The sequence below is a fragment of the Zootermopsis nevadensis genome, unplaced genomic scaffold (assembly GCF_977971745.1).
Source record: "Zootermopsis nevadensis isolate Lab colony 2312 unplaced genomic scaffold, Znev_1.0 Znev_ptg000022l, whole genome shotgun sequence".
Lineage (NCBI taxonomy): Eukaryota > Metazoa > Arthropoda > Insecta > Blattodea > Termopsidae > Zootermopsis > Zootermopsis nevadensis.
The window spans coordinates 9,288,786-9,312,119 of record NW_028259154.1 but is presented as its reverse complement, the minus strand read 5'-3'; the positions used below and the strand labels follow the sequence as shown (position 1 = coordinate 9,312,119).

Genomic DNA, 23,334 nt, shown 5'->3' with positions numbered 1-23,334 from the left:
AATTTTGGACGTGTCTCTCTCTCTGCATTCATTCTGTGGTAAGCACGTACAACACAACAGTGCGCTTTATCTGCATTAAGTTAAGCAGTAACGTATATAAGACTCATCTGAACTTCGTTAAAACCAGATTATACTGCAGTTCGTTTTTCAAAGTCGTGTAGTCGCTTCCCTTCCCCAGGGAAGCCGTTAACGCGCCATAATGACTTCTATTGTCGTGCGATACCATGCACAGGAAACGGTTGCATCAATGTCGGAAGTCTCGACCAAGGGCGTCTTGCATATTTCTTTTCTTTACCGCCCCGTCACCCTTCCTCCAACACTTTTGCTCAGCTGATACTGTAGGCCACACGTGCTTCTGCGTGTGACAAAGTCCCCTTGTGGAATTTCAATGCATCGGCCCTGGCGCCAGGAGTTCTGAATCAAGGATGTGACCGGCTTCAATTTTCGTGTTTTTTTTCCGGATCCGTTCTGATGCTATGTGATCCCAGTCTTCAATTTGCATGACAACCAATCAAATGCAAACGGTACGAGAAGTATTAGTGGAATGAATCACACAACCCCACAAATGTGTAAAGATCTTCAGGAACTAGAGAACGGCATTCCAGTAAAGATGAGATGTGATATCAATAAAGTCGCGTACGGAGAAGTGCTGTTACTGTTCCTTAACCTTGTCCCTCATCCGGTGTCGTTTCATAGAACTGTTGTTTCTGTTTTTAATACTAAAATAAATATATTATTCTTTGCAGCGATAACGATTTGGAGAGTCATGTTCGCATCTGTTACATAAATAATGTTAAATGTTACAATTATAGACGCTGCTTAAGTTCTTTCTGTACATACGACTTGGGGTAAGTGCACATTTATTGGAACAGCGCGCTGTGGCCAACAACTCACGGACCAACGCTGAGGCGAACATTCTTTCGTGTGTTATGTGACACTCAGCTGCAGTTATCGTTGTGTCACAATTATCAAGTATGAATTTGTTTGTTCGTGAATGTTGAGAACAACTGTCTGCATATTTATGGTGTAGCAGGCATACAAAATATCAGGCAAAGAGAAAGTATTAGAACGATTAACATCTCTACTACATAGTAGGATTTGTGGTTTTCACGGCGGTGAGTACGAAGGCGGCCATCTTCTGGGTTGTAGTGCCGTGTACACAAACAAGCAACTATCCTAATTCAGTTTCTAGGTCTCTGTCCTCACACGCACTGTCCCTTCGAGCCGTTCTGGTCCCCAAGACCTCGGCTCGTAGCACCCCACCGGACACACGCTGGTTCCTCAGCCGCCACGGTCCACGAACCCGGTGTTCCACAGACGCAGCCTTCCGACCTCAGATCAGGTGAGACTACCAGCTGAATTTAAGCACAGTACTAGGCGGAGGAAAAGAAACTAACAAGGATTCCCCCAAGCGGCGAGCGAACAGGGAGGAGCCCAGCACCGAATCCCGCGCGGAGACGTCGTGTGAGTGAGGTCCCACTCTCCCGGGGCGCGGTCTCCCTTGAACGGGGCCATCGCCCGCAGAGGATGCCAGGACCGCGGCCGCTCCGGGGTGGGGACTCACCTCAGAGTCGTATTCCTTGATTGTGGAGCACTAAGAGGGCGGTAAACTCCATCTAAGGCTAAATATGACCACGAGATCGATAGCGAACAAGTACCGTGAGGGAAAGTTGGAAAGAACTTTGAAGAGAGAGTGCGTGGACCGTGGCGGCTGAGGAACCAGCGGGTGTCCGGTGGGTGCTACGGGCCGAGGGCTCTGTGTCACGTGTAGAGACAGACCTAGAATCTGAATTAGGATAGTTGCCTGTGTGTGTAGACTCTGTAAACTGATCTATTCGTCGCTCGACCTCCGGGCATGGCCTTCTGCAGAGAGCGTCGGCGTCACAATACGTATCAAAATCTCAAGATGGCCGAGTACTGCAGCCAACACTTGAAACACAAAGCTCTCGACCTCCAATGGACTACACAACAGAAGTGTTTAAGTGCCGACACACAGTCATGGGCGTTTGTTACAATGGAGGGAAAAGGAATGCACGTAAAAGTACTAATCGAATCACCCAAAATTAAGAATTTGGTGTCACGTGGCAGAGATTAGGATATGACTTTTGCACATGGCTGTACGTGATAAGTACCAAAGCACGATAGAAAAAGATAGAACAATTAAGAAACATTACAAAAATAAAGAAAGGATGCGGAGAAAGAGAAGCACGGAAGACGGGGAGGAAAATAACAAAAAATAAAAGTAAAAAAGACAGATACAAAGAAAAAACGCTGGTAACATAAAAGGAAGAAATATATTACTAAAAAGGAAAGAACGATAAAATTAAAGACGACAGAATGAAAGCAAGAAACGGGAACAAAGGAAAAAGAAACCAAGGAAAGAAGAAGAAGAAGCAAGACTTAAATTAATAAAAGTCTTTGCTAACTATCAAAGTAATTAACTCTGGTAATACTGGTATCAACTTCAGGTTTAACACTAAAGCTCCTCAAAAGAAATGATCTTGAACCAGTTCACCTCCGTCTACGCTGTTATCATCATGACAATCACTAATGTTATCATCACCATCTACACACCAGTAATAGCTGAGTAAGTCAAGTTTCGAATCCCAACAAGGATCTGCCAATGCGACGTCTTTTTCCAAATCAGTGGAACAAAAAATAATACCCAAGGTGTTACAGGAAGGCTCCACGCTTTTCATTTCAAACACATAAAGTCGGCAAGAAACAAAGGCTCGAGCATCGTTGTAGCCATGTAACACGTTGATAACAATTTTGTAACGAGTTAAGAAAGCATAAACCTGACAACAAAGCGGCACTCTGGATTTAAGTATTGCAAAGACCGTCAAGGCTTTGTTAGCATTTGTACTCCTATTATCCGCATCACTTATCTAACACAGCTATCAAGATATCAGGCAGTTTCGTCTGTTCTGATTCTGAAACATTCCGTTGGACATTCGGCAGAACGCCTTGGACGGAACATCGTCCCATCGAAAAGGCTCAACGTACACATGACTACAAAACAGCGAAACACGAAAATAATCCACGCTCCGCACAGGATTCAAACCAACGATTCCAATGTTACAGCGGCCTCAGATCATACACATCGAAAACAAAATGGTCACACACACACACATACATTTATTATTATTAGATTTACTGGAGAAATATTGTATTTATTTACAGTAATGTCCCGATTATCCGACCTTCACTTTTATTCAACATGCCGTGTCGGAACGGTCCATTTTACCAATAGTAAACCCAACACGTAACGGGATGAATCTCACTCCCCCACCACAAACGCACCTTCTGCATTTTAAACTCAGCTGCAAAGACGTACTACTGTTCAGGAGATGGCTTGACCTTGCCACAAAGAAAAGGAAGGAGACTCAGAATAAGATACCCATTAATAACTTCTTAAAATTCATTTACAAATTTACATTACGTCAAATACTATCTTTCGTTATGAAATTTTTTCGTAGTTCAATAATATCGTAAAGTGAGTTGATATTTACCCTCATTATTAGTCTTCCGTATTATCCGAAACTTTCGATTATCCGACCGTCCTTCGGCCCGTTTAGGTAAAATATTCAGAAGTACACTGAATTATTATTATTATTGAATTATTACTTAAATTTATTTTTATAAATAAAGGAAAAAGGAAGAAAAACGCCAGAGAGAAATAAAGAAGGAAAGAAAGAATATCGATACACGACCAACGATTAATGAAAATGGCAGGTGAACAGCACTAATTTTTCTTGCTGAAACAGTTCTGTGCGTCTTGCCGAATTCACTAGTTTAGAAATTAGTTTCTTTGTATTTTTATAATGAATTAACACAAAGAAAAGCGTTTAAAATTTGTAGATCTGAAAATGTATAATTTAATAGTTGAAGTTTCAACAAGAAATGTGGAATGGTAAATAGTGTACGATTTCCCCATTTCGCAGCAGCCAGAAAACTCGATCGTGTATAAAAAACATGTAGCAAATCTTAACGCTCCTGTGTAAAGTGTCGTTAACATTGTCCTATCTAAACTAAAACAGCTCGACAATTTTTCGGAATTTTTTGTTTACAAAACCAGTTTTATTCAAACCGGTTTATCCGATCCTAAGTTACTTCATGCAGACAGACTGACGGACCGATTTTAAAAGACGCTCCACAGGGTTGCGAACGTCCAAAATCCGGTCTCGTAAAACACGGACGTTCGGAGTCTCTCCCACTTCCCCTGAGCCTTATCGGCATGAGAAAAGGGGGTACGCAAGTTGACTGCTAGACGAGTTTGGACATCCCCTATATATATCAGTGCACATATGTAAGCCAACTCCAAGGTTGTTGACTTGAAGCAACACAATCACTGAGCTTCTTTGTAGATAAGGAGGAACGTGTTCGCACGGCGTTCTCTGCTTCTAGCCTCGCACAGGGAAACGTGTAATCGATTAATCGACCCTGCATTTCTTTATTCACACACCGTATTCTGTCCTTTCACGTTCCACAGTTTTGTTTTTGGTACAGATGGAGACATAATTATGTGGTACACTTCAAGAACAACGATCATAATTAAACAAAATTACAAAGCTTTTGTAAGAACCAGAAATAAACAATGTACACATACCACTTCCCCCCCCCCCCCAATGAATAAAACAATTGCTGAATATAAACAATACAACCATGTGAGCCATATAGCCATATCGAAAGTGAGCCTCTGATTAGGCCACACGCCTCACATTCCTGCCAGAGAAGTTGCCGCTACAAAACGGCGTTTCGCAAACACGACTTCCTGCCTCAAACAATGCCCTGATAATGGAGGCATTAAGAACCTCTGAAACTTCTCTTAGTTCCTGCCAGACTACAGAACGAACGATCCCAAAAGACAATCATATTTATTTCCTTCAATGTTCTCCGTCTTTCGGTCTGTCTGGCGTGGATGGTACGCCATCAAGTTCATGGCATGAACTGATCTTCATGTTTTCAGACAGAATTAAACAAAAGATCCTGATATGAACAGTAATACGCATTTCCGGAAAGTTATATTAATTTCTAAACAAAAATCATTTCGATCTGTTACTATAGTTTATATAGCCACGGTGGTCTAGCGGTTATAACGCTGGCCTTGTAATCCTGGGGTCTCGGGTTCGATTCCCGGCGGTGCCCGAATTTATAACTTGTGTTGGGCAAGGCATCACGGAGTTTTCCTCCGGGGGCTTCCCGGTTTCTCCGTGGCATCCCAATAATTACTCCATTCACACACAGAAGAAGGCAATGGCAAACCACTTCTGGATCATCTGCCAAGAACGTATATGAACAGGTCCCAGTCCGAGAAAAGGATGGAAGGATCCTGTTCATATGGACCTGTCGTCAGACAGAACACTAAATAAAATAATAAACTATAGTTTCTAAGGGCTAAAACTTGCTACAATTATTAGTACATCAAAAGCGTAATGCTTTCGATCAATGTTCCGTGGCAGTCTGTAGCAAACAGTAGAATTACAACAGTACAATACTTATTTAATAACCGGGCTGTTGCAGTACACATAAGTCTTTATGAAACCGATCAACAATAACAGTGAAACCATGAACTGAGTACTGCATCAACTGCTATGATTATTCACAGCCACGATTTAATGGAAATACATGTTCCTTGAATGGTTACTTTTACTGCAATGCCGTATCCCTGTATTGTGCTTAAGTTAAACAACGCCACTTTAATTCGACAAAATACACATAGCTGTAAAATACTGGCAATGATTCAAACGTGTCTGCAGCAACATCAGACACCTGGGAGACCTAGGAAAAGTGACGTGTTATGACTAGTGCGTTAGCCAGTAGGCATTTTTCTCTTATTCATATTCCGACCGACTGTCAGATACAGCCAGTCTGCTGTCCAATGAATACCAGTGTTTATTTACCCAGGATAACGCGGCTAGAATTACAAGCTTAATTTCCTTCTAGCACCAAAATACATAATGAGCAAGGACGCCTGGGGTATACACGTAATTCGGGCGGCAGAAACAAGAAATATATACAGAATGTTGGAGGTGGAAGTTGTTGAAAGCACGTAACTTGGAAGACAGAGAATATGAACAGGTAATGATCAACTGGTGTAGGAAACGATAATATGCACTTTAAACTACGTTATTAGGGTGTAATGAAGACGTGGAGATATGATACTAGTGGAAATATATCTCTAACTCTAGTAGTTTAACTACCGTGGAAGAACCACCCAAGAGATCCCAGAGCTCATCTGAATGGGAAGCCAGAAACGGGTTTTACTATTACGCTAAGTCTTGGAGTGAAAAACCAAAGAGTAGATTCAAATACTGATGACTCACGTTACAAACGGGGGTTGAGTCTCAGCGAATCGCCGCGTATAATAAACACGCGTAAAACGAGAAACGTATTACAATCGTCACAGCTCGGAGATGCATCACATTCCGTGACAAGCCTGGAGAAGGTTCGACGCAGGTATGTGGCTTTAACACTTGGCCGCGGATGGGATACTGATGCTCGTCATAATACTGAAATAAAGCAGCATATGGAGAGAAGAAAAAAAAAACGCGGACAGTAAAAGCGCGTATAACGAGATTCACCTGCACTTTCAAATTGTGAATACGACAGTAGGTTTTCGTGTGGCACAGTTGGAATGTCGTGGTTCTATTATACCATATAGTTCCTGCTTTCATGTCATTCTAGACACAGTAATAAGGCTTTGTTACAAATAACTCACTCGTAACCTCGCACCTGAACAAACAAAGGATCACGATAACCCCACCAACCAGTTGATACGACGGGAAACAACATCCATGCTCTTATACCTGTAACGTGTACCCTCCTCTTCTCTTCTCACCCTTCTACCTGAGACAAGGACCGATTTATACATAAAAAATAGAATACCGGTTCTCAAACTGAAATTTCCGACTCCAGTTGAAAAATCGGGATAAGAGAGCAAATATCAACTTCGTTTCCGAGAATTTCTCCTTCCAGACAGAGAATTCCACGAAGCTGAAACTTTACACTGTGTTTCAAAAATACTGTTCTTCTTAAAAGGAGAAGAAACTACTATAATAACAACTTCAACAACTCGACAAAAGAAATTAAACAAGAAGCGACATATTCTAAAACAAACATGCAAAGGAGCAATACTAACGCATTCAATGTGGAAAACACTATGAGAACACACGGAAAGAAAGAGATAATGAAGAAAGGATGTAAATAGAAAGACGGAAAATGGAAAATGAAAAAAAAAAAAAACGAAACAGGAAAAACACACAAGAAAGCGAAAGAGTGAATGAATGACAGAAAGAACAAAGGACGAAAGCCAGAAAAATAAAGACACAGAACAAGCAACAAGTGTCTTTAACACCTGCTCTCTCCAGCAGCGTGATTCATTTCTAGACGCGATGCAGCAGTTCACGTGTCTGGACACTCACGAGTAACGAACTGACTTGGAGATGCCAACGGAATTCGAACTCATGAGCCAAGGCGGCAGTATACATGACAGGGGTGAACAAACCTTTGAACTACATTTCATCGACTCAACATAGCCGGCCAACTTACGCGTTCATCTCTGCAGGACACTGGATTAAAAAGCCGCCCCTAAATTTAATCAAAATCAATCATGAAACAACGTATACAGCTGACATGCTAACTGGATGCAAGGAAGATGACCGATCAGTACAGAATATTTCGCACGCAAATTCGTGTCTTCATACACCGCGCTTTCAATGACAAAGTTGAACGCAACTGTCACTTCCCGGCTCCAGGAAAGGTAAGTTGATTTTATTGTTTTATAGACCGATATTTGACTCGTATCGGGAAAACCTGAAAGCGCTTGGCGGTGAATCATGCAGTTCCAGCCGGGAAGTAACAGTTAGGTACAACTTAATCAGCGAACGCACAATATTTCTTTGGCAAACAAGTAACAGATCTGATGATAGCTACTTTTCTCAGTTGAGGCTTTCAGCCACTTACTGTCCACAACCCTACTTCTAATTTACTCCAATGCCTAATTATTTTCAGACAACTTTATCTACAATAAGTTACAGGCCACACTGTCTTTCCTTTTTATCTTAAGACTGAGACATTCTCTGTAATCAATGAAGTCTGTACATTTTTTTATCAAGATAGACTGTTCAATGATAATACTTTCCCGTAAGGAGTCAAGACCATCGTAATGTCATAAAGGGCTAGAAAGTTCAAATTTAAGATGTTCACGGCAGTGTGTGAGATTCTGGGTTGTGACGCCGTGAAGTCTTTCACTCACCATGTACAATAATGTTTAAACCTTTCTTTTACACGAGTGTCGAGGGAAAATAGCTTGGAGACTAAACACAAAAAGTACATAGACGAACAACTTCACTCACAACCGGTAGAGGGATCAGTATTTTAAATCAAGAAGGGCAAGGCAACCAGGGTATATATATATATATATATATATATATATATATATATATATATATATATATAACAAAAGACAAACAGGGCATGCGTGGAACATTTCTGACGGAAAACCTCACTGCAGAAGATAGCTTGCGAAACATAAGTGTTAATGCATCATAACAAAGATATCAGTTATGTGAATGTGAGGATAGTTAAAGATAGGACACAACGCAGGGCTTTTGTGATGACGGTGGCTCAAGATTTGTAATAAAAGCAAATCTTTTGATCAGCTCAGTAACTGTCAATATTTACTAATGACCCTTAACTAGACCACATAACTTCACAGCTGTACCTTTATAAAACACCGCAGGAGTGATTAAACGAAGGAGAATGATATGGGCAGAGAGTTAAGCACGCACGAGGAAACAAAGAAACGTTTCAAAATTTTAGTTAGGAAACCTCATAAGACGACACCGTCAGGTAAATACTAGTAACAATAATTTATACACTTTTCACATCAATCCGTAAAGGCGACTGAGTCATGAATGATTCAATTTAATGGAAAACAAAAACAAATAATTGAAGACATAAATAAATACAGAGTCTGGTCTGGAAATGCGAAAAGACGACTTGAAATGCCCAGTACGAATTCAAATATAATATTAGGATGGATGTTTAGAGATTTAGATTGTCAAGATGCGATCTGAAATGAATCAACCCAGAAGAGATTTCACTGGCAGGCTTATGCAACAACGACGAATTTCTGGTTCAATAACTGCAGGGAATCAACTTTCCAAAGGAAAACCAATTTAAGCGAGTTAGTTACCACGCGGGGCGTGCTTGGCAACATATTGCACCAACAGATGGAGGCTTGAAAATCTCGTATCTCCTGCAATATTAAACCCTCCTGTTGACTTTGCACCTCAGTCATACATTATTAGTTCTAAAGGAAGCCACGATCACACAACGTGTTATCTTATCTTGAAGGTACCGGCATTGACAAAGAATGATGAAAGAAATAATCGGAAATGTCAATTAAACAAGATTATGCGCGGGGGAAATGGTTTATCGCCATTATTATTTCATGTGGGCAAAGCCATATTACGGAAGATAGGTGTTAAATGGGGCAAACCTCTACGTCCAGATAATACAAGCGATTCCGTATTAGACACACACACTTAAGTGGTGAGTTCATGTGAACATGTGTCCGCAAATTCTTAGTTTACAATTTACAGCAATTCTTACATGATGCAATTTGACGGACAAAAACAGATGGCGCGAACTGCACTACCCTTCCTCTGAATATCATGACCATGTCAGATATACGGATGAAGACTATAGTGAGAGTAACTGTTAAAGACACAGCAGGGCTAGACAGACAGTACCACCTACTTACTGCACAGCACACTGTCCGTCAACAACATCTCGTGCACATAATGCTCTGCGTACGAAGTTTCAATAATAATAATAATGCCACCACTGTACTGTAGGCAATTTGACGTACAACCGCGCAATGTGCGTACGTCTATTGCTACGCTCTCCAGGCGCTTTGTGCGTCAAATTTCAGCACCTAAGAAGAGCCCCAATTTGAAAACCAAAGATCTGCGGACCCACGTTTGTATGATATTAAATCGTTGTTTTTGGACGTAAAATTCATCACTAAAAACTGTACGTCATAGAATCACCCTGAAGATGGCTGTCTTATGGGTTGTTGTGCCGTGTAGTCTGGTAGAAGTTTACAGACGTTTAAGAGGTCCTTGCTGTCTCCATCATCAGGGCGATGTTTCGTCTGAAACGTCGGTAAACTTCTTCCAGACTACACGGAGCAACAACCTAGAAGACAGCCATCTTCAGACTCACCGCCGTGAAAACTTCAAATCTTACATAGAATCACCCTGTATGGACCCACAAGTGAAAATTTGAGAAGACAGAAGAGAGATTAACTGAATATACGTAAAACAGCATTTGCGTTGATATTATGCACACTTGCCCTCTAACCATCTGCTAAAAATTTCACTGGGTCGTATTATTTTAACAAATCTTCATTTCTGTTAATATTTTAGTAGAAGCTACCATACAAATCTGGATATTAGATTGAAGTTAAATTTCTAAGTTGCCACAGCAACGAACGATTAATACACCGACAGATTTTGTGTTTAGAAACTATTACAAAAGTTTAGTAAAACTCTAGTGTTTATTTATTCTCGGTTCATTTAACAATGATTATAGAATAATGACTTTAATGTAAACGGAAGTGGTCGTGGCCTAATTTAAAGTACCATTACGGAATTTGCCTTAAGGGACTAAGGAAACCACAAAAAAAGTCAGGACAGCTGGTCTCCGTGTAGAGATCTGAAAATGGGCCTTGCCGAATAAGAAGTAAAATTTGTAACTAATCGACAGCGATGTTCTGTAACTGATGTTTTTTCTGCAATTTTACCTTTCAGAATATGAATATGAGAAGAAATAAGGTACAATACAGTCCCGATTATCCGACCTAAACGGAACCGAAGGACGGTCGGATAATCGAAAATGTTGGATAATACGGAAGTCTAATAAAAAAAAACTAGGGAAAATATCAGTTCAGTTTATGATATTAATAAATTAAGAATAAAATACGACATCAAATTAAAAATCCCACAAACAAAAATAGTATCCAACAACGTAAATTTCTAAATGAAAGAATTATTTTTTAAAAAAAATTATTAATGGGTATTTGCTTTCGAGCATCGGATAAAACGGCGAAATAATTAATTACGACTAATTATGAAGAATGTGGAAGTAACAGGTCGTTGTCTATTAAACCCGTATAAATCCCTAGGATCTGGAACACTGCTTGAATAAGAGAAGAATGTTTGTAATAACCCGCGTCGCTTTGCGTTTCGACGAAGTCAAATGCGTCCTGCTAGCATATGCTTGGAAGAACAAAGGAAACAACGCACCTTACAATCACGGCTGGTCACAGGGACAAGATCGAACTCAAGATGTAATAAACAGTGAGGTTAGGTTAGGTTTTCACAGAGCAGTACGCAACGACCGAAGACAACCACCAAAGACTACAACAGACGGCCTCAGCTCCACGTGTGTCAGTAAGAAACCTCACCGGTGTCCGCGAGAACACACTTGATTTGTACAACAGACCTACGTATGGGGACAACTCCTAATTTAGATTGTCATAGACAGTCGATTAAAGAAATCTTCCTAACGAGAACGATTCTGCAAATCAGCCTGCCACAGTTATCAACTAGGCCGGGCGTCTCGCAAACAGAAAACGCGGTGATTCAACGGACACAAAATTTGGCGTATGGGCTACGAAAGAATGCATGTTTGCTTGCTCTGGGTTGGAAGGTGTGCCGTTTCCAGCGATAACGCGATTCAAACACACTACGAAACTATTTATATTTGCAGAAGGAGGAGGGGCCAACGGAAATGGTATAGCAACGACCAAAAAGCTGCCACCATAATCCCATCGGACACTCCTCCCCATCCTGCCTGAAGAAACTAAGGGCTTACGAGAATTACATAACGACGATCTTCATAATCTGTTTATATCGTTAGAGCGATTAAACCAAGGCCGATGAGACATGAGTGTGCAGCACGCATGGGAAAAATTATAAATGATTACAAGAATTTTTGTCGGAAACTGCAAATGAAGATACAGTTTGGGATAATCTAGCGCAAATCATAAGATAAACTTTCTTAATAAATCTCTAATTACACCCAAAATTAGTTCAGCGACAGCGGCTTCAATACACGGAAATGGTGAAGCGAATAGCCTCTGTCTCCTCTAAAAATAAGTAACTTCAATTTTAATGTCTTGCTACATCGATGTCTCCTACCGACACACCTTAAGAAGCACGCGTACTGTGTGATCTTCCGTTCTTTGCACAAAGAGAACGCATACAGAACATGCGACAAGTCCGTATATTCGTCCGTCCACGCGTTATATCTCCGAAACTGCAGAAGTCCTCCACAACTTTGAAACCAATGCGACGGCCATATTCTGGGTTACCATTAAATCATTTGCCTCCAGTTGGCTCCTTTCTGCTGTGAAACGCTGCAGTGGCGAGTTCCACGTAAAATGGGACATTCTGTACTGCTACTATTATTATTACAAGGATATGGACTGAGATCTTCTAGCTCGTGGCATCAATGTCTTGCAGGTGAATATCAAGGTTTGTCCGAAATGTTTCGGAGAAACAATGTTGACCTCGAACAAGACTACAGAGTGTTAGAGCCCAGAAGACCAAAGACGTTTTCACCGTCATGGAAATCACAAATCTTGTAATATATAAGGATTTCGATTATATTTGATATTGGACGTCTATACTTGAAAGTTTCAGGGAGAATTTAATTTTGGAACATCGCTGGAATATTACCCTAACTTTCCCTGATGTTGAAATCAAACTTCATTGAATATCCCTTTCTATTTTGTCATATTTGGTACATCAGGGCTTGCTAGTATGGTTCTGCAGTGCTGAGACCAACACCATCTGCTTGCCCTCATGAGGGAACACAGCTGCCATTGACACAGCTGACACATGCAGATCTCAATAGGCTGTTGGCCTTAGACTTTTATTCCCTACTCTAAAGACTCATTTAACAGAATTTCACTTTACGATGCATACCTTCAATGAGCTGACGATTATCACCTGACCAAGAAATTTGTTATGGAATCTGAAAGAACTATTATCGTCACAACTTTTCACGAAAGGAATAATAAAGCAAATAGGTAAATACAAATATTTAAGAAAAGTATTGGAAAATAATGCCAAGGAATCCATATTTGACAATACCATACAAAATACGTGGATACATGTGTGACAATGACAAAAGACGAATAACCGATTAAGAAACAAACTTCAAGGACATGTACAAGTTAGAAGATTTCCGTCTTCTGGGTTGTTGCGCTGTGTAGTCTGGTCGATGTTAACCAACGTTTCAGAGGTCATACTGCCTCCGTCATCAGGCCCTGATGATGGAGGCAGTATGACCTCTGAAACGTTGGTAAACATCGACCAGACTACACAGCGCAACAACCCAGAAGACGGAAATCTTCATACTCACCGCTGTGAGAACCTCAAGTCTTACATGTACAAGTTAAACGGAGGAACACATACTGGAATATGTGATATACCTAAATTTTGAATATATTATCATACATGGAGGGAAAAAACGTGCAAATGTCATGAAAGTAACGGAACACAGCGAAAGAAGCTCCTATTTCTTTTTCGGGAGGTTCCGAGTTAAAATATCGGCTCGGAGACAGACTATCATGACTGAGAGTTTTTGTGGTATTCCTCACACACTCCACCCACGTAAAATACGGCAGCAATTGATTTCAGAATAAGTTTGTCCATTTCTTTAAATGTTTTCATCAGTCTTTTAGTGAAGGTACGTCCCCAAAAATAAACAGACCAAACAAACCTATAAGTAGACCTTCAATTATATCGCAGAAATGTACCTGATAAGCTTGGATAATATCATCGAGACTTACAATTATTTTGGAATATCGTTTGAATTATATCAGTAACTCCATTATACCATAAGATATCGGGAAAATTTATCATGGTTCTACGTTAATACGTATTTTACATACGACTACATTAAAAAGTGTATTAATCAATTCATCCACATACAATGATTCTAATTTTTTAAATTTTAAGTAATTACAGTTTAAAATTTGTAGATATCACCAATGTCCCTTGCATGACCAACACACAAATGAAATTTACATAAAACTTCCAACTTTACTGATTGTCTATTACAATTATTCAATATATTTAAAATAGGTCACCACAGCAGAAATATTAACAAGTAAAGAGACACCACTTTCATTTCATATAATTTTTGAGCTTTACATACGAGCACAAGGACTACAAATAAAAATCTTCCTTAACACTGTTATGGTATAAACCCGATCTACGCCAAAATGGGCAAATAATGAATTCTTCATTGTTTCCTGCTGCCTCGAACAAAATCACGTGATATAAAACCGTAAAAGCAGCTATAAAATGCACGAAACGGGGAATGAACCTGCTTTTAGCGTTCAAAATACATGTACAGAAAATCAGCTATCGATTTTTTTTCTTTTAGTGTTCTGTCTGACGACAGGTCCATATGAACAGGATCCTTCCATCCTTTTCTCGGACTGGGACCTGTTCATATACGTTCTTGGCAGATGATCCAGAAGTGGTTTGCCATTGCCTTCTTCTGTGTGTGAATGGAGTAATTGTTGGGATGCCACAGAGAAACCGGGGAAGCCCCCGGAGGAAGACTCCGTGTTGCCTAGACCACGGCCTTGCCCAACACAAGTTATAAATTCGGGCACCGCAGGGAATCGAACCCGAGACCCCAGGATTACAAGGCCAGCGTTCTAACCGCTAGACCACCTCATCCTATTATTATTTAGTGTTCTGTCTGACGACAGGTCCATATGAACAGGATCCTTCCATCCTTTTCTCGGACTGGGACCTGTTCATATACGTTCTTGGCAGATGATCCAGAAGTGGTTTGCCATTGCCTTATTCTGTGTGTGAATGGAGTAATTGTTGGGATGCCACGGAGAAACCGGGGAAGCCCCCGGAGGAAAACTCCGTGTTGCCTAGACCACGGCCTTGCCCAACAAAAGTTATAAATAGGAGAAAATAAATAATAAATCGTGAACCTTACCGTATTTTGTGCTATTCCTTCATCTACAATCAGCTGCCTCTCCAACTCTGTATTTCGCTGTCGGAGTTCAGTGATCTGGAAACGAGATGTACGTAGTTAATTTCACCTGCAGAAACACGTGGGCGAGGGTGGGGGTGGGGGTTTGGAGGAGGTCATTTGCCGGAATGGAGCCCTTGATATCGGGACGTACAACGCCTTTTCATTTCTTACATAATGGATTTCAAGTTGACTCAAATGAATTGATTATTCACGAATGCCAGTACATTAAATAAATCAAAACCAATACAAACAAACATAACCTAAATTTTCATAGTGGCATTTCCTTCACTCGAGATGCAAAATGATGGTTATGCAACCATGACCTGATCTGGAATTCTGTTGTGGAGTACTCAAGTTCCAAAAGTATTCTCCGAAATTTGTTTATCGTTCCTTGGTCTTGGTGTTAATTTACTGTAAATACAGAAGAGCTACTGGCAGGGATAACAACATAATTATATACAGGGTGATTCAAAAGGTTAGGGCCAAACTGAAGGAGCGTATAGAGGGACTCAGAGAGAACAACTTTCGAATAGGAATCCATGTCCTCCGAAGTTATCCTGAGTCAGTCGAGGCCATTGAAGTTAGGGAGGTCTGATAACACACCGCTCAAATCATCGTACTTTGGTTTGTAAGATTGCTAATGTAATCCTTGCACATTTATAAAATGAACAAAATTAAGCTAGTAGGAGAATATCAAAGTACGATGAGTGCAACTTAATTTCAGCAAGACGGTGCACCTCCTCACTTCCATACAGATGTCAGAGCATGTTTGGATCTCCACTTCCCAGGTCGGTGGATTAGGTGAGCAGGTCCAATCGCTTGGCCACCTCGTTCACCGGATCTCACACAAGCAGATTTTTTTCCTGTGGGGATATATTAAGGATCACGTTTACCACCCACCCTTACCCAACGATCTTAGAGAATTACGGAAGAGGATTCGTTTGTTCGAACCACAACACACATTGTGCTCTTTCATCGCCACTATAAGTCTCCATTTTTTTCCCCGCATTTCACAAGCGTTCTCAGCGGCAATGTGAAGAACTACAACAAACAAACGAAACTTGAGGTTACGCTCTACAGACACCTGCTGATATCAGCACATTTTGGCTGCAGGTAACACGGTTACAGTTCACCAAAGTTGTACAGCTACTTTTGACTTACCCTGTATTACAATTCATTTTATGAATGAGGATGCGACGATGTGAACTTGATCCATGACGCTCAAGAAGGAACCAATGACGGTATATTGTAAAAAGTATAATGGACTGTTTGATCCCATAAATGACGGGTAATTTCTTGACAAACTAAGCGACTGACAGCTTCTCAAGGATTCTGTTCCATCGAGTTAAGATAGAACCGGATTTATTAAATTAAGTAACAAATTAGTTCAGCTTCAAGTAAGACGTATGTTTTGCATACTGATACGGTTCAAAACAAAATTCACCTGACCGGTGGAACTTAACGCACCAAATTTAATCTAAATCAGCTAAGTGACCAACTTCACTACTTATTTGTATCCCCTTTTTCACGAAAGAGGATAAAGGGACCCAGTTACAGAAGTATAACCATAATATCTAGTATGGAGGAAACGCTACTACGTGTTGGAAGTGTAGCTAAACAAATTAATAAACAAACTATATATTGTTAATGCCACAAAACAACACAAATAATAACACTTATACGCAATGTAATGAACTTACTGCGTGTATAAACTACACATAATTTTATTCCGGTAAAACCTTGCATGTACCCGCATAATGGGGCCAGCTTTCATTCGTGCAATGAAGTGGGCTAAATTACAAAACAATGGGCATTATTTTGACAAGCAAGCGTGTGGCCGAATAAATAGGCGATGACCTCTCCCTGACATCGTTGTTGGTTCAAGGTTTTTGGGTGGGGGGGGGGGAATTTTCATTAACAGTCATATTTAACCCTCTAAACCAGGATAGCTAGTAGAATGTTTCTCTTCGTCACAGCGTCCTAAGTTATGGAAAGACCTACTGGACGGAGGGGTGAGAGGTCTTCCTCCAGAGGTAAAGGCGAGGGAGTGGTAAGGCTGACCGCTCCAGCCTCATGACAGACTGCTCACATGTTACTGCGGGGTAATTCGACAAATGGTTATATTTTTTATAGATTTTACTACCGGAATGCTCATCACAGGCCTGATCATTCGACATTTATCTTCGAATATGAAAGAAAAATACTATTATATTTAATATTATTATTCCTAGTCCACTCACCCTCATCTAGTGCCGAGGTCAAGAATGAGTAGGAGCTATATCTCTCTCCCCCCAAGCGCCTACATGGCGTATAGCGGGACAGCTTTACTTTTTTTACTCAAATATATTCACCGAGACTTGAATTCAGGGCAGTTTTCGGGTTTCTGACCTGAGTTCCTGTAATATTCTCCTCGAAACGAACAATCGTGGCTACGTTCTCAATCGTACCTAGTTTCTAAGATACATAAACCACCCTCACCGAGTTTCGAAGCCAGGACATTTTCGGATTTCTGAACTCAAAGTCTCTTTCCGGTTCCAAGGATAAGCATGCCAAGTATGGTGAAAATAGGTGAAACCGTTCTCGAGCTACAAGCAAATATACACACAATTTCAACTGTATATATAAGATAGAATACGAACTAAAGAATACAATTTCTACAGCATCATCATGCTACCCACATATAAATCTTCAACATTCGTACGAGCGATATACGATGTCCTGAATTTTACATCAGAAAACATGGCACGAAGCAGTGGTTAGAACGCCGGCTTCATATTGGAGAGCACCCAGGTTCAAATCACATCTATGGACATCTGACTTTTCTCGTGGTTTTACTCTGTCATTTCCGACAAACGTCAATTTCCTTCCATACTCTTCCCAATGTATAGTTCGACACTAAATAACTTAAGCATTCGACAAAATGTCGTTGAGACTAAACAATGCACGCACGAGATGAACAGGAGGACGGGTGTAACAAGCAAAATATTTCCTGTAAGAAGCTTCGTTTTGTAACTTGATTTTTGGGCAGTAGATGTGAGTTGTTACTTACACGGAGGTTATATGAAACCCACCTGCGGGCGACTACAAGAAATCTATTTGGTCTCACCACGTGTCATCGTAAACACAAAGACATGCATCGCACCGATTCACCGAATGTTGGAAAACGTTTTCTGTAGTCAGATGGCACAAAGCAATCTCGCAAAGCCTGTCGCACTTTCAGACGGGCGTCTACTATTTTATGGGCATAGATATTTTTAAAAACCAAATGTTTGGTGGGTCCCTGTCACCACGGCATGGCGCGTCCTCCGGTTCCGGATTTAGGAACAGCCTCCAGTTATGTATGTTAGCTGCGAATATATTGAATAAGCAGTCGCGGACAGCCGACGAGAGGTGGTCCTCCAGCTTGGGGGTTGGGCGTGAAAAAGAAACTGTATTGTTACGAATAATTATACCAAGCTGGGTTTTGTTGGCACAGGACAGGGACCGGTGGAGGGCTTTGGTTAACTCGGTGACGAACCTTCAGGTAGTTAGTTAGATATTTTTTTAAAAAAATATTAAACTTCTATTCGGTCAATTCTTCAGGAAAATGGAAGCCAATGGATCAGCCTGTACGGATAGATAAAATGAACTAAACTATCTCTTCTCGGAGACCAGTTAAAGTTCTGGGTCAGAGATGAAGCCCATTCGTCAGTATCGACAGTCTGATAATGTGCTACGGTCAGGGCTGTTTTATTAGCTGGTAAACAATCTGCTCCAGTATCATTTCGTCTACCACAAATCTCAAAGGCAAGTGACGCAAACCAACGTCTACCTGCCCGGCTATAGTACGGCGTTTATGAAATATAAAATTTAAAACGCGCCTAAAAATCTGCAATCCAAAATGCAAATATAAACGAAACAATCAATGAACTCATGTTCATAGAGTGATTCTGAGAGAGACCGAATGGAAAATAAAGTTTAGTCAATCTCTGGCGTAGTGAAGAAGTTGCAGGTAGTTGAAAACAGAGAACGTACATGACTATTGTGAGGAGTCATTGTAACACGGCATGTGACATTTAAATGGTGACACGTTTACAAACGCATCTACTAATAAGAGTTAAGAGCGCGGCTTATAAGACTTTACCATTCCCAACCGTAAGATGCACCAAGCCAAAACGTTTTAAGTACAGCAGTCCCGATAATCCGACCTAAACGAGACCGAAGGACAACCGAACAACACGGAAGACCAATGAAAAAGACGAGGGTATATATCAATTCAATTTATGATATTAAATTACGAATAAAATGCAACACGCTATCAAACAAAAACAGTACTTACACAATGTAAATTTCTAAACGAAAAAGTTTCTTTTAAGAAATTTGTGAGTATTCGGATAACGGAAGGTATGACAAAGGGATTCTACTGTACTTATTTAATAAAGTGAGAAAACTACAGAGATCAAGCAGATTGGAAATCAAATGTACGACGAAGGAGTTACCGCTGAGTTAAACAGCAGGGTTAAGAGAGACAGTTTTCGTTATTATCTTGCTGTAACCGACATGTTGATCCAACGTAAATGGTGAATTTTTTGATCCAATATTTGTTCAGTGATAAAACTACAATAATTAAGAGACGAGATAAACTTAGCAATCCTTTCCCGAAAAAAAACACATTAAAATGGTGGTTCCATATCTGACAACGAAACAAGTTAGGGAAAGGTAAAGAACATAAAGTAGTCCCTGTTGCTTAACTAATCACCGTATCATGCAGACGTATGGGTGAGTGGAGGCTCTAGCTTAGAAAATAGGGAACTCCTCTCTTGGCTGACACATTGTTCTATCCAGCCATCAATTAACACAAATAAAATTCTAAGAAAGTAAACATATCAAACGTTGGACATAAGCTGTATGTTGAAACCGCATGTTTCGAAGGGATATTACAAGCTTCCTGTAAGAGTAAGTTATTTCCAACATTGGCTTGTTAGATTTATCTATTATAAGGTTCTACCAATGTAGTCGTAACAAATCTTCACAGATTGGATTCAAGATCTATCTTAATTTTACCTAGCTACAAATCGAAAGACTAAAATTATACAGAATTTGAGATTTTCACGGAGGAGAGTCTGAAGATGGCTGTCTTCTGGGTTGTTACGTCATGTAAACTGGTAGAAGTTTACCGACGTTTCAGAGGTCCTTGTTGCCTCCATCACCAGGGCGATGAGTAACTCTGAAACGTCGGTAAACTTCTACCAGTTTACACGGCGTAACAACCCAGAAGACAGCCATCTTCCCTAAAATTATAAATTTACATGTTGTTCGTGTGTATGTTAAAACTGGTCTCTGACTGTACAGAAAGAACACAGATCGAGTGTTTTTGTGAACGGAGTTCTGAGGAACATGAGACCTAGTAAAAGTCAGAGCTGCAGAAAATTCGACTACATAATAAGAAACATAATGTGTAATCCTAACCAAATATCAAGGCGGATAAGATACGATGAAACGAGAAATGCATATACATTGGCCAGAAAACTTCTTGAGTGGAAAGCTGACAATCAGTTGGATGGTAGGGGTATTGGCCGTCAGTGTAGATTGTTAATATTAATTTCTAATAATCTAATCACTGTATTGTTGAAACTGGATGTCAGGTAACTGAAAAAGTTCTACGATCACTTAGGCACAAATAGGGAGATAATATTAAAACTGATTAAATTTGGCTGGTTCAACGGTGTCTGTAAAAAAAATTAACAAATCTCAGGGTTCTAAAACAAAACATTTCCTGACCGACTGAAGTACTATAAATCATTCACAAAGGACCCTGAGCCATGGACTTCGTAGGTTCCCACAATATGATCAAGGAAGGTCGATCAGTAAAATAACGTAAGATAAACGTAGTGGAGTTTGCACAATGGAAATTCTGGAAGTAAGAGCTGCCTCCAGTTTATTCCTATGAACGAAAACAAATACAACACAGCACGAAACCTAATGTGACAAGTTTCCATTTATTCTGACTCAACATTAATCGTTCGCATACTCGCCGTTTAGGTGCTTTTAAGCACAAACAAAATTAAACACATTTTAAAACGCCTGAACGCGATATAATCTTCCCAAAAATCAAATTTAACGTTCTTGAATGACAAGTTATAACCACAAAAACAAAGTCTGCAATAAAATTGAGTTCTAATTTATAGGTTTTAGACAAATATAAACGTTGCATATTTTTGTGCTTAAAGAGAATTAAATAAATAAATAAACGAACCTCAAGTTGAAAATTTGGCACTGTTGTCAAATTGGAATCAGTAATACTGGTATTAAATTGTTTAAAATCTTACCAGTTTTTTTTAAAAATCTTCAAAATGGATTGAAAGATATCAATCGAGGACACATGCTGTGACGTATGCCGCATTAAACACGTTTTCTTTTCGAAAAAACAACGCCATCTTCAAAGCGGAACCATCTTACTATACTCAAACCTACAATGAACACCCCTAAACCAGTTCCTTATCACCAGGCACTGCTCTACAAATTCTTAACTTTCAAAAGCCTAGAACTTTCGCTCGGATGATTATCTTTACTGTGAAACGGAAGTTCAACTCGAGGAAGGAAGTGCACAAACAATAACCACCTCCCCCCTCCAACAACTGCACTATCTGTGACGTCAAAGGCAATACGCAAGAAGTTTTACTAATACCGTCATTTAGATGTCGTACTCCACCCAAAGCACACACCTGCGTCAGGATGGCCAAACTTTCTCCTAAAATATGCCACATCAGATAACCCCTTTCTACCCTACAAACTTTCTGAATTTTTTTTTCTGTCGAACAGTAGTTATAAACCAACGATCCGCCGACCTTAATCGATAAGCACACAATTCTTACTGACTCACTGAAGGAAGTGACTACGAACCGAACGATCGGGGTTAGATTCCCGAAAGGCGCCGTGAACACTTCTGCGTTCATCGCAGTGTCTTGTATGACCCACAGGCCTTCCTTGCCTTCCATAATGTGAATCTGTGAAATCGGGGGCCAAAGCATCAAGTTCAACATTAATCGGCGAGCAAAACTTAGAACCTTAGAAATGAGTGTGGTTTTTACATTTGTTATTCAGTGTTCTAGTGGCCCTTGATGGTACAATTCGTTTCTCTGTGCAATGAACTTCTATTTCAAGCCCATCATTTGTTATAAGGGCTTAAAAATACAGAAAAACAAAGAACATCAAAGCTTCAGGTACAATAGATATATTGTGGAAATGTTTCCATTTCTATGGAAATTCGTTACATATCAATGTAATACACTGAAAAGGAGACTGAGTTTGATAGCAGAGCAGAATAGTTCCGTTACTGAAAAACCTCTGCTGGTCGGAATAAAAATTTCTCCTGCGCCACGTTTACACTACTTGCCACAGGCTGTGTCGCGTTGTAAAGAACTAACTGTACTTTCCAAACACATTCTTTGTTACCTTTTACACTGCGTTGGCCTTGATGTTCATTTATTGCAGAAGCGTATCTTCTTATCAAATATAATAAACAACAAAATGGCATGTAACTAATTTACAAATTTCATGGAGAAGAGTACTTCTTGCGGAGCCGTTAGTCGCTTAGACAGTCAAGAAAATACATGACTTTTATGTAATCAAAAGGTTCACAAGAACCAGCCACTGGATCCTATATAGAGTCAGCTGAATCAAATCGAAATCCTCACATTACATTTCTTTAAGATTTGTTTCAACACTACCCTCTCATGTACACCTAGGTCTCCCAAATGTTCTCTTCTCTCATAATGATGTAAGGTGCAGAGTACAAAATATGAAAGCTCTTATCACACAATTATGCTTTTCAGTTTAATTTTTTGTTTCTGAAGTGTACACTTCTCAAAAGCCTTCCCCAGCAAAATTCTGTCTGTATTCATTCCAGTCTTCCCCATCATAGTCATATGAATACCCCAACACAGCCTTCTAATGACAAACTGTGTATGAGAAAATTAAAATTCAGACTTTTTAAACTATCTGATTCCTTGTAAAAACATTCAGTTCCATCAGGCAGTAAGTAACAACTGGGTGACTGACAGAAGACACAGATGAGAAATGGATACAAAGTTTGGTCATACATTTCGTAATGCAGCATCCCATTGTGTTTTTAGCACATGTTTCGTCAAAGCATCGTCACTTCTACATAAATTCACAGCACTTATCATTACAGTACACTGATGTACCTTTAAGTGAAGTAATTCGTCAACAAACTACATCTTTTGGTTACATATATAAAATCATCAACCA

At 40.0% G+C, this 23,334-nt stretch overlaps 1 protein-coding gene across 4 annotated transcripts in view; it reads right to left on the bottom strand.

Annotated features, from left to right (window-relative positions):
* Positions 1-23,334, bottom strand: part of LOC110832685 (uncharacterized) — a 111,826-nt gene that overhangs the window by 77,769 nt on the left and 10,723 nt on the right. For all 4 annotated transcript variants that reach the window (XM_087353562.1, XM_087353565.1, XM_087353561.1 and 1 more), the window contains one exon: positions 15,046-15,120. In XM_087353562.1, coding sequence (XP_087209688.1) covers positions 15,046-15,120 — 75 coding nt within the window. The remainder of the gene's footprint in view (positions 1-15,045; positions 15,121-23,334) is intronic.